Source organism: Mastigoproctus giganteus, chromosome 1 (genome assembly GCF_048544385.1).
Source record: "Mastigoproctus giganteus isolate SK-2022 chromosome 1, ASM4854438v1, whole genome shotgun sequence".
Taxonomy (NCBI): Eukaryota; Metazoa; Arthropoda; class Arachnida; order Uropygi; family Thelyphonidae; genus Mastigoproctus; species Mastigoproctus giganteus.
In genome coordinates this window covers 8,248,041-8,261,889 of record NC_143575.1, presented here as the reverse complement: position 1 = coordinate 8,261,889, position 13,849 = coordinate 8,248,041, and the positions used below count along the sequence as shown (strand labels likewise).

Sequence of the window (13,849 nt, the reverse complement as noted above, 5' to 3'; positions counted from 1 at the left end):
GCAATAATGTTTCCAAGGCTTCATTTTTCTGTTATCGGCCAATTTTTTAATATGTTGTATATTATAAATTGTATTTTAATTATTATTTCTACTGCAATGAGTATTTAGTCTAGTGTTATAATAATCTACTTAATATTAATTTGAAACAAACTCAGTTCAAGTGCAGATATCTGCAGTATGTGTAAAGAAAAATAACAAAATGGCAGTCTTAACTCATCATACTCATTGATTATGAAAATTCATTTACTGTCAAAATTCCTTGACAGTAAATGAATAATTCTACTTAGTAACCTCATTCCTTTGTGAATAATATGATAATACAATACATAGTAAAAATACAATAACCTTGACACAGTAATAAAAATTAGTCTTTTCCTACTCTACTCTACTCTACTCTTAGCACCCTTCACGTATAATAGAACAATTGATCACATCTGAATAGTGACTTTCTAAAAGTTTTTATTCACAACTGCTGCTAAATTTTGATTCTGGGATTTAATGATAAACAGGTGAATGTAAAGTGATGTTGTTCAATGAGTTATTGTTAATCTGTGATCTACAAGTTATGACACTGATGTTTATTAAGAAGTGCTTCCACCTGCTATGATAAGATGAACACCAAAACTGTGGTTTTGATGATTTTTCTCTATATTTATAAGTAAGATTTAAAAAATAGTTATTTTATATTTTGATATTCTTTTAAGACAGTAGAAGATATTGGGTGTGATTTATAAAATCTAAGTGATTATGTGTAATGCTTACTGAATAACATAATATTAACACAATGTGGTGATCCTGAAAGTTACTTTCTCTGGCCACTTTTTAGATGATGTGGTCTTATGCCATTCTGTTTTGATTATAAATGATTGGAAATAATCTGGAAATACTATTTAGATGTGTTTTTGGAAGAAAGAGCAATTTACAAGGGTCAAGGAAAAATAATAACAGTTAGGTAACAACTGGAAAGTACAATTAATTATCACATAATTATCGATTATATTCCATCAGCATAATTACTGCTATTCTCCCTGACGGTATCGTGATTTTGCCACTTGTTACTCATTGGAGAGGTTTGGGTCCCGTTGGAAACTAAAGAAATTCTTAAAGGTCTCTTTATTCAGGGGTGTAGTTAGCCAATATTAGACAAATTGAGTACAGGTTCTTCCCATGAGTTATTTCAGGTTTTCAACCTGCCTAATGTGCAAGTGACTTATAAATACAAGCTATGTTCAGACATAATACACAGATCATAATACTGCCTTAGATACCAGTGGTGTGCTATCTAAACAATGACCATAACAACGATAACAACAGTTAATCACTGCTCAATTATTTAATCTTTTTGCTTATCCATGGTAACCAGGAAATTCCATCTTCAAAACATCAGCACCAGAGCAGTTCGTCATTTTGGGAAACAAATCAAAGCCTAGGGATTCTTTTTGACCAGAAAAAAAAAAAAAAAAAAAACTCTGGCTAGAATCAGAGCAACACAAAGGTTATGCTAATCATTTCATATATGACTGTGATGGTTATCATTCTTCATGATGTGCTGAGTAGCCAATACATGTGTAAAAACAAGTGAGTAGTCTTACTGAAGAAACAAGTAGTACTACTACTTGTTTCTTCAGTAATAACTGTAACCTAAACTGCATTAAAGGTGAAGACATTTAAGATGCTCTGCCTACTGTTCTGTATTACAATGGGTAAAATGTCTAATAATTCATGATGCCATGGGACAGAACCCAGTTCCATCTTTCAAAACAACTTCTGAATTGATGGAATTGGGAAACACTGGCACAGCTGACATACTCCTCATATGAGACCTCCTGAAACACTGACTTGGCCTGTTCTCCAGAATGAAGGAACCCTCCTTGGCCTGCATTTTGAAACAGAAAAGACATCTTATGTCATAGATCACTCTATTGCAGATACTGATAAGAACCACTCTATTGACAGATTTCTTAGATACCAAATGTATGGGAAGAAGTTAGACAGATGATTATATTGGCAATAATCAATTATCATCAGGTTTACATTCCTGGAAAATGTAATATTAAATAAATATTTTCATATACACATCTTTAACAAATGAAAAATATAAAAAACATTTTACTGAATAATTAAGGAAACTAAATATAATATGAATTACATTATACTGTAGTAATGCCACAAGCTCTTGCTGGACTGGCTTGCTTCCACAAGCTCTTGCTTCCCTCCTCATGCAGGTAACCATCCAGTTGACCTTTGAATTTATTCAAACTATCAGCCTCAACTACCTTTGAAGTCAACTTGTTCCAGCAATCAACTTACTGGCTAAAAGAAAACTTCCTAGAATCTAGTCTAAACCTCTTTACCTGTAATTTGAATTAATGGCCCCCTAGTTCTGGAATTATTTATAACAGATGTTGAATTCATTGCCTATGCAGATGACCTTGTAATGATAGTAAATGGAAATGCAAGATCTCAAATTGAAAATAAGGTGGAAGGCCTTGAGTAAATTGGAGGAATGGTCCAGGAGGTATAAGTTGCAGATTTTGGGCAAAAAGACAGTACAGATGCTTTTGAAAGGCAAGTTAAGTATGAACCGTGCCCCTACTGTGAGGCTTTTGGGTGATATGGTTTGATATGTAAGAGTAATCAAACATTTAGGATTAAAAATTGAAGAAAGGCTATTTTTTATGGAGCATGCCAAATATTTAAAGGAGAAAATAAGAACACTCTATGCTCCGGAGAGTGGTGCGTGCTGATGGGGGAATTAAGGGCAAGTCATTGAATTTGTTGTATGAATGTTTGTTCTTACTGATTGTCACGTACGCCTCTGGAGCTTGGGTACATAGTGTCGATAATCATTATACAAAAATATCTGATTCAGGCACAAAGGTTTGCTTTGTTAGGAATTACTCGAGCATGTTGAACTGTCTCCTCAGAGGCCTTACGGGTGGTCTCTGGCAGGGTTCCTGTTTTCAGTCAATGGTTCTAATGTCAGGTCTACTCTATCTAACGAAAAGAAACATTAAGAGAACTTATCAGGGAATAACTTCCTGCCCTGATGAAAATAGACAATATTCTAAAGCAGATGTAAAAATGGAAAAGAAAAAGATATTAGGGGAAATTTTAGTTAAATGGCAGGAAAGTTGGGATGTGACAGAAAAAGGTAGGCAGACGTATGACTTTATTCCAAAAGTAAATATAGTAGATATAAAGAAAAGAGTTTGGTTACAGTTTGGAATAAACACAATGTTTCTGTTGACTGGACATGGACTCGCTATGAGATTGAACTAATTGGGGGTGGTTGAAAGTGGTACTTGTCAATGCAGTAGTTTAGAATCATCTATGCATATTATGCTTGAATGCATTAATTATACCGACCCGAGACATGAACTGGAAATGTCCATTGGAGTTCTGGAGAGAGAGGTAGTTTATGGGTCATGTTCATTGACATGAGATTATTTTCTTATTTTAACAAGTATATTGCTGCGATATTTAGAAGGTGAATAAAAACACGGCTTGATAGTAGAGACCTGCCTCCTCATGGCAGGGATGTAAACTCCCATCATTAAGACAAATGGAAGTTTTTCGAGATTTGATCTTCCTAATGGGAGGCTAAGTGGCCAGTAATTATGTTTAGTTAAATTCTTTTGAGTTGAGTTTGTTTTAATTTGAAACTAAATTTGAATTTTAAGAAGACTAGAAATATTTCCCATTATGACCAAAACCATGGATAGGCTCCGGCCTAGGGAATAGTAGAGGCTAATGGAGGCTTAATGGAACCCCACCAAGTGTATATTTATTTTGGAATTGCTATTCCCCAGTTGTAAGACCTAGCATTTTGCTACATTAAAACATAGATGCCACTTTCTGGTCATTTCTGTTGTCTGTTCAAGTCATCCTGAAGGAGTGCTGCTTGGCACTGATCATTAACATTACTAATCTTTACATTGTCTGCAAATTTTGACATCACACCTTCTATCCTTTCGTCATGTCATTTACAAAAATCAGAAACAATAGTGGTCCAAGACCTGATCCTTGGGGGCTCTCGTGTCTGACATTACACCAATCTGAAGAATATCCATTAATCATAACCCTCTGACTTCTTCTCTGCAGCCACCTAACAATCCAACTCAGAATCTTTCCAGTAATTCCAACACATTCCAGCTTATACTGTAACTCTCATGAAGGACTGAATCAAATGCTTTGCTAAAATCCAAATAAACTATGTCAAAATTGTTCCCTACATCCAGCTCATGAGTAACTCTGTCAAAATAGTCTACTAAGTTAGTTAAACATGATTTTTCATTAACAAAACCATGTTGCATGTCCTTCAGAATACCATATCTATATAAATATCCCTGAACTGCATTCTTAATCAGTGCCTCTAAGATTTTCCCTACAACTGAAGTCAGACTAAGCAGTCTGTAGTTACCTACTTCACTCTTAGAACTGCCTTTATGTATTAGCAGTTCTTAAGAGTGAGCTCTATGTACTACCCCAAGTACTTTCCAGAAAACTCCACTCCAGGTTCGTATAAACAGGTAAACATTTCCAATTTAATAGCGCAGGAGAGTAATTCTAAGGATCCCAGCAAAACTATATAAATTAACTAATTAATTACTTATGATATGCTGATAGTCTTTGTAAAATGTGGTAATTATTGTAAATTGTATATTGTAAAATTCTTTAATTAAGACTCATAATAATGTCAAATGTTATCAAAATTACCCATAAAAGAATTATTCTGTAACCCAAAGTGAAACCAAGTAAGTATAACTCCATTGATAACTGCTACAATTAATTAATCATTTAGCATTAGATTATTAATACAGTTTTGTAAAACTTTCTAGAAAATTGTGCCTCAAACCAATATTCTAACCCCACAGTCCTTAAGACAGGAAACAGTTAGTTCCCAAAACATAGCCAGAATTGCTTAAGTGTTTGGAACTGAAGTGTTTCAGTTGTTCAAATTGTAGCTTTTCAATAAAAAATTACTTAAATATACCACATGATATAATAGTATAGTCTGAATTAGTTAATTTTCTCAAAAAAACATTACTGATAAGTTTAATAACTCATTTTAAGAATAGCAGAAGAAGATGGGAGTTGAGATTATTTGTTGTATTGATTCATAGCATTAATGTCATTTTTAATTTTTGCTTTTCCATTTCAGTTATGATTTTTCCAGTAACTAAATTGCTAGAGCTGCAATTCCTTCCTCGGATAGAAAAAGGTGCTGCTGCTGCTGTTGTATACGAGGTCTTGAAGAGTATTTTCTTTACCTTTCTCTTTGTTTTTTGTATTATATAATAATGCATGTGCACTGTTTTACCAAAAGTATTATGAAACTTAGAGGAAAGGCAGATCAGATTTCAATGTAATGTAAAGCCTCTCTGCCCCATAATATAGCACATAGCAATTTACACCAATTTTTGACATTTATGTGTCAGAAATTGGTGTAATGGATTTTGGAAATAGATCTCCATTCATCCAGCAGAACAGTTTTCAAGTGGGAAAGTGATATTTGCTTTCATGAATAAATCCTTGCATTTCTTTCTAATTCATCCCACAGTGGTTCTATAGAATGCTTATTGGAGCTGTGAGTAGGCCATTTTATTACTGTCACATTATTTTCCCCAAACCAAACCATCACACATTATGCTGTCTAACAGGGAAGTTGACCTGCACTGTGAAATTGCATCAGTGCTGGAAGAATGGCATTACTGAAGGATATCATGTTACCATCCACTAACTATTGATATGACTAATGATATCAAGAGTAGGACACCGGCAGAATTGCTTAACAAGTACAGGTCACTGTTGAAAAAAAAGCCGTGAAATAGGGTTGAATTTGAAAGTGTCTGCAATTCTGCCCAGGCACGATAGGAGGGAATATATGATGAGAGCCTTGTCGATCAATTCGGCCCTGGAAAGATTGTGCAAGGATCAAGGGGTAGAATTTTTTTCAGCCTGGACTGTACTTGTTAACAGGAGAGATTGCTTCTACAGGGATGGGATACACTTAAATAGAAAGGGTGAAGAATATTTGCTGATGCTATCGAGGCAGTGTTAGGTGGGTCGGAAAACTGCTAGCTTGGGGGGAGACAAAGACGAATAGATTAACAGTAGCCACTGGCAGAGGTGAAAGAGATTCTTGCACTGCTTCTATTGGAATGAGCAGAAGCCTGAAAAACAAGATGCAGGATATTTCAGAGACTGCCGGGAGTCATTGCGGTACAAGTAAACACATGGGTTGTATTAGGGTAGCTAAGAATAGAAATAGATGCATGTATACTTGCGTATACACCAATGCTAGGAGTTTAGTAAATAAATTTGATGAATTTGAGGTATTGCTCAAAACATCAAAGGCAGATATTGTTGGGATATCAGAGACGTGGTGTCACACAGATATAAGGAATGCAGAACTGCAATTTGGGGAGTACAACATCTACAGAAAGGATAGACTGGATAGGAAGGGAGGAGGGGTTATGCTATTAGTTAAGAAATACATAAAATCCAAGGAAGTGAAGCCAGTGGACATCGCTGGACAGTGCAGTGTCGAGTCAGTTTGGTGTGACATAAGCATTGGGAGATCAAAATTGAGAGTAGGAGTGTGCTATAGGCCTAATGACTCTGATGAGTATAATAAGAAACTGTACAGGGAAATAGAGTGGGCCAGTAAATCAGAGAGTCTTATAATGGGAGATTTTAATTTCCCAGATATTGACTGGAATTTGTGGGTTGGTCACTCACACACTAGCAAGGCTTTTGTGGATTTATTGGATGATTGTTTTCTACATCAGCATGTTCGGGAGGCAACTAGAGGGAGGAATACTCTTGATTTGATTATCAGCAGTGATTCTTCATGCATTAAGAATCTGCAGATAAATGAACCACTAGGTGGCAGTGATCACAGTGTGCTGAAGTGGGATTTACACAAAGAGGTAACTACCATTAAGGGTAAAGGGAAGGGTTATTTCTTTCGTAAAGGCGACTACGATGGACTGAGACAGTATTTAAATTCTATACAGTGGGACCAACTGATGATGTTATCAACAGCAAATGCAAAATGGGAAGCATTCAAAGAACTTATCTTGGAAGCTACTAGGCTTTACATACCAACTAAGAAATATTGTTCAAGGTTTAGGCCTATATGGATGTCAGATGAACTGATGAGGCATATGGCAGAGAAGAAACATGCATGGGATACATACAAATCAACACATGACACAGAAGCCTATGATAGATACAAGTTGATCTGTAACCAAGTTACAAAGGAGGTTAGGCAGGCGAAGGCAGATTACGAGAAATCTTTGGCAAGGGATGCAAAGAAAAACAGCAAAGAGTTCTTTACTTATGTAAACTCTAGAAGGAAGGGGATGAATCAGATTGGTCCACTTGATATCGATGGGTCAACTGTTGATGATCCTGCTCAGGTAGCTAACAAACTAAATGAATATTTTGCATCCACATTCACACATGAGGAGTTATTTAGCGAGGGGAAAGCCAGAGGTGTATTCAACTCTAACAGTAAGCTAGAGAATCTTGTAATAACTGAGAGTAAAGTGGAGGAGAAATTGTTGAAGATAAACACAAGAAAGGCACCCGGGGTGGATGGGATCTATCCAGTTATATTAAAGGAGGCAGAAAAGGGGGTAAGCAAACCCTTAGCCATAATTATGAGAGCTTCCTTGGACTCAGGGGAGGTACCCACAGACTGGAGATGTGCAAATGTGACCCCAATTCACAAAGGAGGATCAAAGGCTGACACAAGTATTATAGACCTGTGAGTTTAACTTCTGTTCCAGGAAAATTAATGGAGGCACTAGTTAAAGAAGCACTGCAGGATCATTTAGACAAGACTTCAGTTATAGCTCGGACACAGCATGGTTTTGTTAAGGGGAAGTCTTGCCTGACCAATTTGATTGGATACTATGATTCAGTCACAAAGGAACTGGATGCAGGGAATAACTTTGATATTATATACTTGGATCTTAGAAAGGCTTTTGATACTGTTGCACATGGACAACTGCTGCACAAATTGGAGCAGTGTGACATTGGAGGCAAATTGCTCTGTGGATAAAGGGGTGGCTGAGGGGGAGAAGACAGAGAGTGGTAATCAATGGACACTGCTCGTCGTGCACTAATGTTATTAGTGGAGTCCCTCAGGGCTCAGTGTTGGGTCCATTATTGTTTTCTGTATTTATAAATGATATTGATGATGGTATATCAAGCTTAATGTCGAAGTTTGCAGACGATACAAAGGTAGGCAGGGTTGTCAAGGACACTACTGACACTATGCTGCTGCAACAGGTCCTGGAAAGGTTGAGCAGATGGGCCGAGAGGTGGCAAATGAAGTTTAACATTGACTAACTAACACATGGGAAACAGCAACCCCAGAGCAACGTATCAACTCTGTGGTACTACACTGACAGTGGTAGAGAATGAAAGGGACCTGGGGGTGGTTGTGCAGGCAGATATGAAGTTCTCTGAGCAGTGCAGACGGGCTGCAAGAGTAGCTCATGGTGTATTGTCAATGATATATAGGAATTTTTCTAGCAGGGATAAGGAGGTGATTATTCCCTTGTATAAGGCAATGGTCAGGCCACACCTAGAGTACTGTATACAGGTCTGGAGGCCTCATTTCAAGAAGGATGTAGAGATGCTGGAACGAGTACAGAGAAGGGCAACAAGATTAGTGAATGGAACAAAGGGTTGCTCATACAAAGAAAGGCTTAAGTTTTGCAAATTACAGTGTCTGGAGACTAGGCACCAGCGAGGTGATCTGATAGAGGTGTATAAAGCCTTGAATGGTTTGAGCATGCTCAATGCTGATGGGATTCTTCCTCTCGCTCAGAATAATCACCTGAGAGGGCATAAATTCAAATTGAGGAAAGACAGATGTAGGATAGACGTGCGGAAATTTGCCTTTAGCCAGCGGGTGGTTGGTTGGTGGAACAGACTTCCATCCCTTGTCGTGGAAGTTGATAGCCTGAATAAGTTTAAGGCTCAGCTGGACAGGTATTTTGAACGAACAGAGGGGTGAAGTGGAAGTGGTTTTTTTTTTTTTTTTGGCTGATGCTGCATAAGCTTGCTTTCTTGCATCAAATGTCTCTACTAATGCTAATGCTAAATGATGCTAATGTTATTGATTCCACTGTAATAGTGGATCAAAAATATTGGACCACCAGCACTGTTTCACAATTATGACACTTCAGAATCCTCTCTAGGTAATCACCACTCCAAAGTTCTTCAACACTTGATATATACACTCAGTGATCATTGAATTATGACCACCCTATGAAAACTGAATACTACCCATTGACCATGTGAGGTACGATAGTGCGGAGTTAGTTAAACTACATAGCATAGATAAGGTGTCAGTAGGTAGTAAAATTCTGAGTGTGATGGGTAAAAGGGAGGATTTATCGGACTTTGATAAAGGACAAATTGTGGGTGCCTCAATTTCCCAAATGGCTGAACTGGTGGGGTCTTCAAGAGCCGCCATAGTTATCAGGACTGGTGTCAAAATGGTCAAACAACAACCCGACGGTAAAACTCCAAAGCTTGGTGAAAGGTTGATGTTAGAGGTGAGCACTGGGCCCAACAACCCATACAGGCGAACAGGCACTGAAGTGTTGACTACCCAATACAACATGGGCCAAACCGGGAACAATATCTGGCATGATCATGGGTCGCATGGTCGCACGTATGAGCTATACCAGCAGACGACCCCTATGGCATCCTCACCTAACCAAGGTTCATCAGCATAAATGACTTGTCTGGTGCAAAGAGCATGCAAGTTGGACATTAGAAGACTGGAAGAAGGTGTGCCGGTCAGATGAGTCATGTTATTTACTCCACACCGTGGATGGTCGTGTACGGATTTGGCGTCAACAACATGAAGCTCTTGATCCATCATGCATGGTATCAAAAGTGCAGGCCAGTGGAAGTGATTGTGTAGTGTGGGGCATGTTTCACTGGCAGGAACTTGAACCCCTGGTGCATGTGGAACAACATATCACTGGTCTCTGCTATCGTCAACTGCTTTTTGACTGTGTACATCCCGCTATGTTACACTTTTTCCTAAATGGCAATGGTGTCATTTTAATGTCAAATTCACTGTCATCTTGGATGACAGTGTGCCGAGCCATCGGCCACTTGATATGCAGGAATGGTTTGAGGAACACAGTTTTGACTTCCATCATATCGATTGGCCTCCAAACTCCCCGATATCAATCCCATAGAGCACTTGTGGGACACTATGGAAAAGCATATCAGGTGTCTGGATACACCAATCACCTCTATACCTGCATTGCTGACTGCATTACACACACCTTGGTTGGCCATACATCCTGAATGCCTCCGACATCTTGTTGAACCAATGCCACGTCGGATAGCTGCTGTACTGAGGGCAAAAGGAGAACCTACAAAGTATTAGGTAGGTGATCATAATTCAGTGATCACTCAGTGTATGCAAATAGCATATATCAAGATTTGTCACTTCAGAGAATTCTTTTCAGTTCCTTGAAGCATGGAAACTGTTGATAAAAAGGACACATCTCTACATTAATTCAACTAACTTATTTTGGAAAATATTAACTGAACATTAGATTCAGACTTGTGAATTTCAGTACAAGCTATGTATTCTTATTGGTGATTTACATTTTTAAGATTCCAGCCTTCAGGATGGATACATATAGGACTTTCTTTTTTATATAATTGCTTTGTATTTCCATGACCCCAGAAAGAGTAGACTAAGGTAGATGTTGTGATTTGTTAAATAATTATAATTTAAATGTTTTAATTGTTAATTACTAATGAAGGTATGCAAAGTCATACTGAAATGTATGATTTTATCTTAGATTTTTTTTACAGAAAAAATTAGATAAGCGAAAAAGATAAAACGTCCAGAATAAGACAAATTTAACAAATGCAAAGGGCTTTGTACCCTAATTACCCGATTGCTAAGTAGAATGGTAACATTGTACCCATCTCTGATTCAGATGAATCAGAAAAGATCTGATTATCAGCATTGATCTTGATCTGATTATCAGTGGTGATTATTCATGCATTAAGAATTTTCAGATAAAGGAACCACTGGGTGACATTGATCACAGTGTACCAATGTGGGATTTACTTAAAGATGTAACTACCATCAAGGGTAAAGGGAAAGGCTTTTGCTTTCATAAAAGTGACTACAGTGGTCTCAGACAGTTTTTAAATTCTAAACAGTGGGATCAACTGATGATGTTACCAATGGTAAATTCTAAATTGGAATCCTTCAGGAACTTAATCTTGGAGACTTGGAGAAATACTGTTCAAGGTTCGGGCCTAAATCTGTGTCAAATGAATTAATGAGTCTCATGGCAGATATAAGCTAGTCTGTAATCAAGTCACAAAGAAGCTTAGGCAGATTACGAGAAATATTTGACAAAGGATGCAAAGAAAAACAGCAAACAATTCTTTACTTATGTAAACACTAGAACTTGGGTTCCCTACCTGGGGGTCGCAAAGTGTTTTCTGGAGGGTTGCTGCAGTTATTTTTAGTTGCAACTATTTCAATATGGTATATGGCTACACTGCAATATTCTACTAGTGGTTGTAACACTGATTTTGGATAAATGAAAGAAAGTGACTTAAGGTCCACTGCAGTGGTTATTTAAAAAATATTAAAAGCTCACCATGTTCATACATATTAAACATTTTATATTATTTTAATTATTTGCCATGACAGGCCTTTAATATTTTTTCAAATTTCTCCTTCTGCAGACCTTGATTTACTCCCTAAAAATAAAATATACAAATGCAGTGTTATCATTAGAATAAAATTCTATGTTACAAATAGTAAACTGAAAAAAAATATTCACCATGATGCAAAATTCATTTTTAATTGGTGTTTCGATGTGTGAATAACAGACTGTCGAATACGGACTGTCATATAAAAGTGAGTTGCTCTCTTAATGCAGTTAAAGATCACCCTGTATGCTGCCGCCACCATTTTTGCAATGATATAATTCAATAATGTCCGTGATGAGCCATCTAATGCAAACTGACACGAACTTAGGTCGCCAATAGTCAACCACCTTTAGTTGGCACCATGATAGAAACCAGTCACTCGCTTTTGAGCTTGGGTTAGCTACTGCTTGCACTTTCTAAAATCTATAGAGTATCAGTAGGTCATCATCAGTCCATTCTAAATCCGTACCCATTGAGAAAAAAAGTAAATATTCAGAAGGCTATCTAAAATTTGACTTTACCATCTTGATCAGCAATGGCATAGCGAATCCACAATGCATTTTGTGCAATGTCGTTCTCAGTGCTGAATCTATAAAACCTTCAAAACTGAAACGTCACTTAGAAACAAAGCATTCAGAACATATTAAAAAGAATTTGGAGTTCTTTCAATGCCACGAAACTGGTCTCAGATGTCAGAGACTTGATCCTACAGAAAGTTTCAGCAACAGAGCACAGCAGCATTGCAATCATCATATGAAGTCGCATTGGAAATTGCCAAACAAAAAAAACCTTAAACGATTGGAGAAATGGTCATCAAACCCTGCATGTTGAAGATGGTGAAGTTAATTCTTGGGGAAGTAAGCAAGATAAAGATGCGACAAATATCTCTGTCCAATAACACTATTCAGAGGCACATTTCAGATATGTCCGTAGACTTGAAAGAGCAGGTTTTGAATGAAATCAAAGTTTCTCCATTGTTTTCTTTCCAAGTTGATGAATCAATGGACGTAAGTTCATGTTCTCAGTTGCTTGTCTTTGTGAAATATATTCATTCAGATGACATCAAAGAAGAGTTCCTGTTTTGTAGTGCACTTGAAACTACTACAAAAGGTGAAGATATTATAGAGAAGATAAATACCTTTTTTTGAAACTGGAGGACTACAGTGGAAAAGCGTCTGTGGGGTTTGTACAGATGGAGCACCAGCTATGCTAGGGTCAAAGTCGGGCTTTCAGACAAAAGTGAAAGAACTTGCTCCCCAATCAAAGGGCATTCACTGCATGATTCACCAATATGCTCTTGCCAGTAAGACTCTTCCAGCTCCTCTGCAAGAGGTACTTGATTCTCTGATCAAAATTGTGAATTTTCTGGAGCCATCAAATCTGGAGCCATTAACACCTGTCTGTTTAAAGAACTCTGTACAGTGTAGAAAAGAAGAACCTCATGAATTCTGATCATGAGATTCTTCTTTCCTACACTGCTGTACGCTGATTGTCGAAAGGATATGTTGTCAATCACATCTTTAAGTTTAAAGATGAAATCAAGTTGTTCCTGGAAGTGCAAGGGAAACATGACCTTGTGAGTTACTTTAATGATGAAGCTTGGAAGAAAAGAGTTGCTTACTTAGCAGACATTTTAGACCGGCTAAATAATCTGAACCTGAAACTTCAGGGAAAGGAAACACAGATTATCCAATTTCAACACAACCTTCAGGCATTTGTATCCAAGCTGCAAAACGCGTTGGAAAGAAAACCTTGGAAACTGCCATTTTTGAAAAACTCTGCAGTGTGGTAGAGGAATCTGAAGGTGAACTGGATGAGAATCTGGAGGAGATTACTGGGCACCTTGAATCCCTTGAAAAGGAATTTCAGGTGGCACTTCCTGAGCTTACAGAAGAAGAAGCTGCACTGGTACAAAACCCATTCTCTGCTTCCCTGAATGTAGCCAGCATTCCCGATGAAGTACAGGATGAATTCTTGGATCTGCGGAACAATTCCTCGGCACGTAATTTGTTTTATGAAATATTGCTGACACAGTTCTGGTGTGCTATGTATCAGTCATATCCAAATGTCACCATGCTTGCCTTTCGAGTTTTACTTTCATTTGCCTCTACATATCTCC

At 37.5% G+C, this 13,849-nt stretch overlaps 1 protein-coding gene across 3 annotated transcripts in view; it reads left to right on the top strand.

Moving 5' to 3' along the window:
• LOC150090531 (uncharacterized) overlaps positions 1-13,849 on the top strand; it is a 121,276-nt gene that overhangs the window by 93,874 nt on the left and 13,553 nt on the right. For 2 of the 3 annotated variants that reach the window (XM_090378653.1, XM_090378645.1), the window contains one exon: positions 5,165-5,250. In XM_090378653.1, the coding sequence (XP_090234779.1) occupies positions 5,165-5,250 (86 nt within the window). Of the gene's footprint in view, positions 1-5,164; positions 5,261-13,849 lie in introns of all 3 variants that reach the window. The other variant, XR_016547228.1, reaches the window with a different exon arrangement.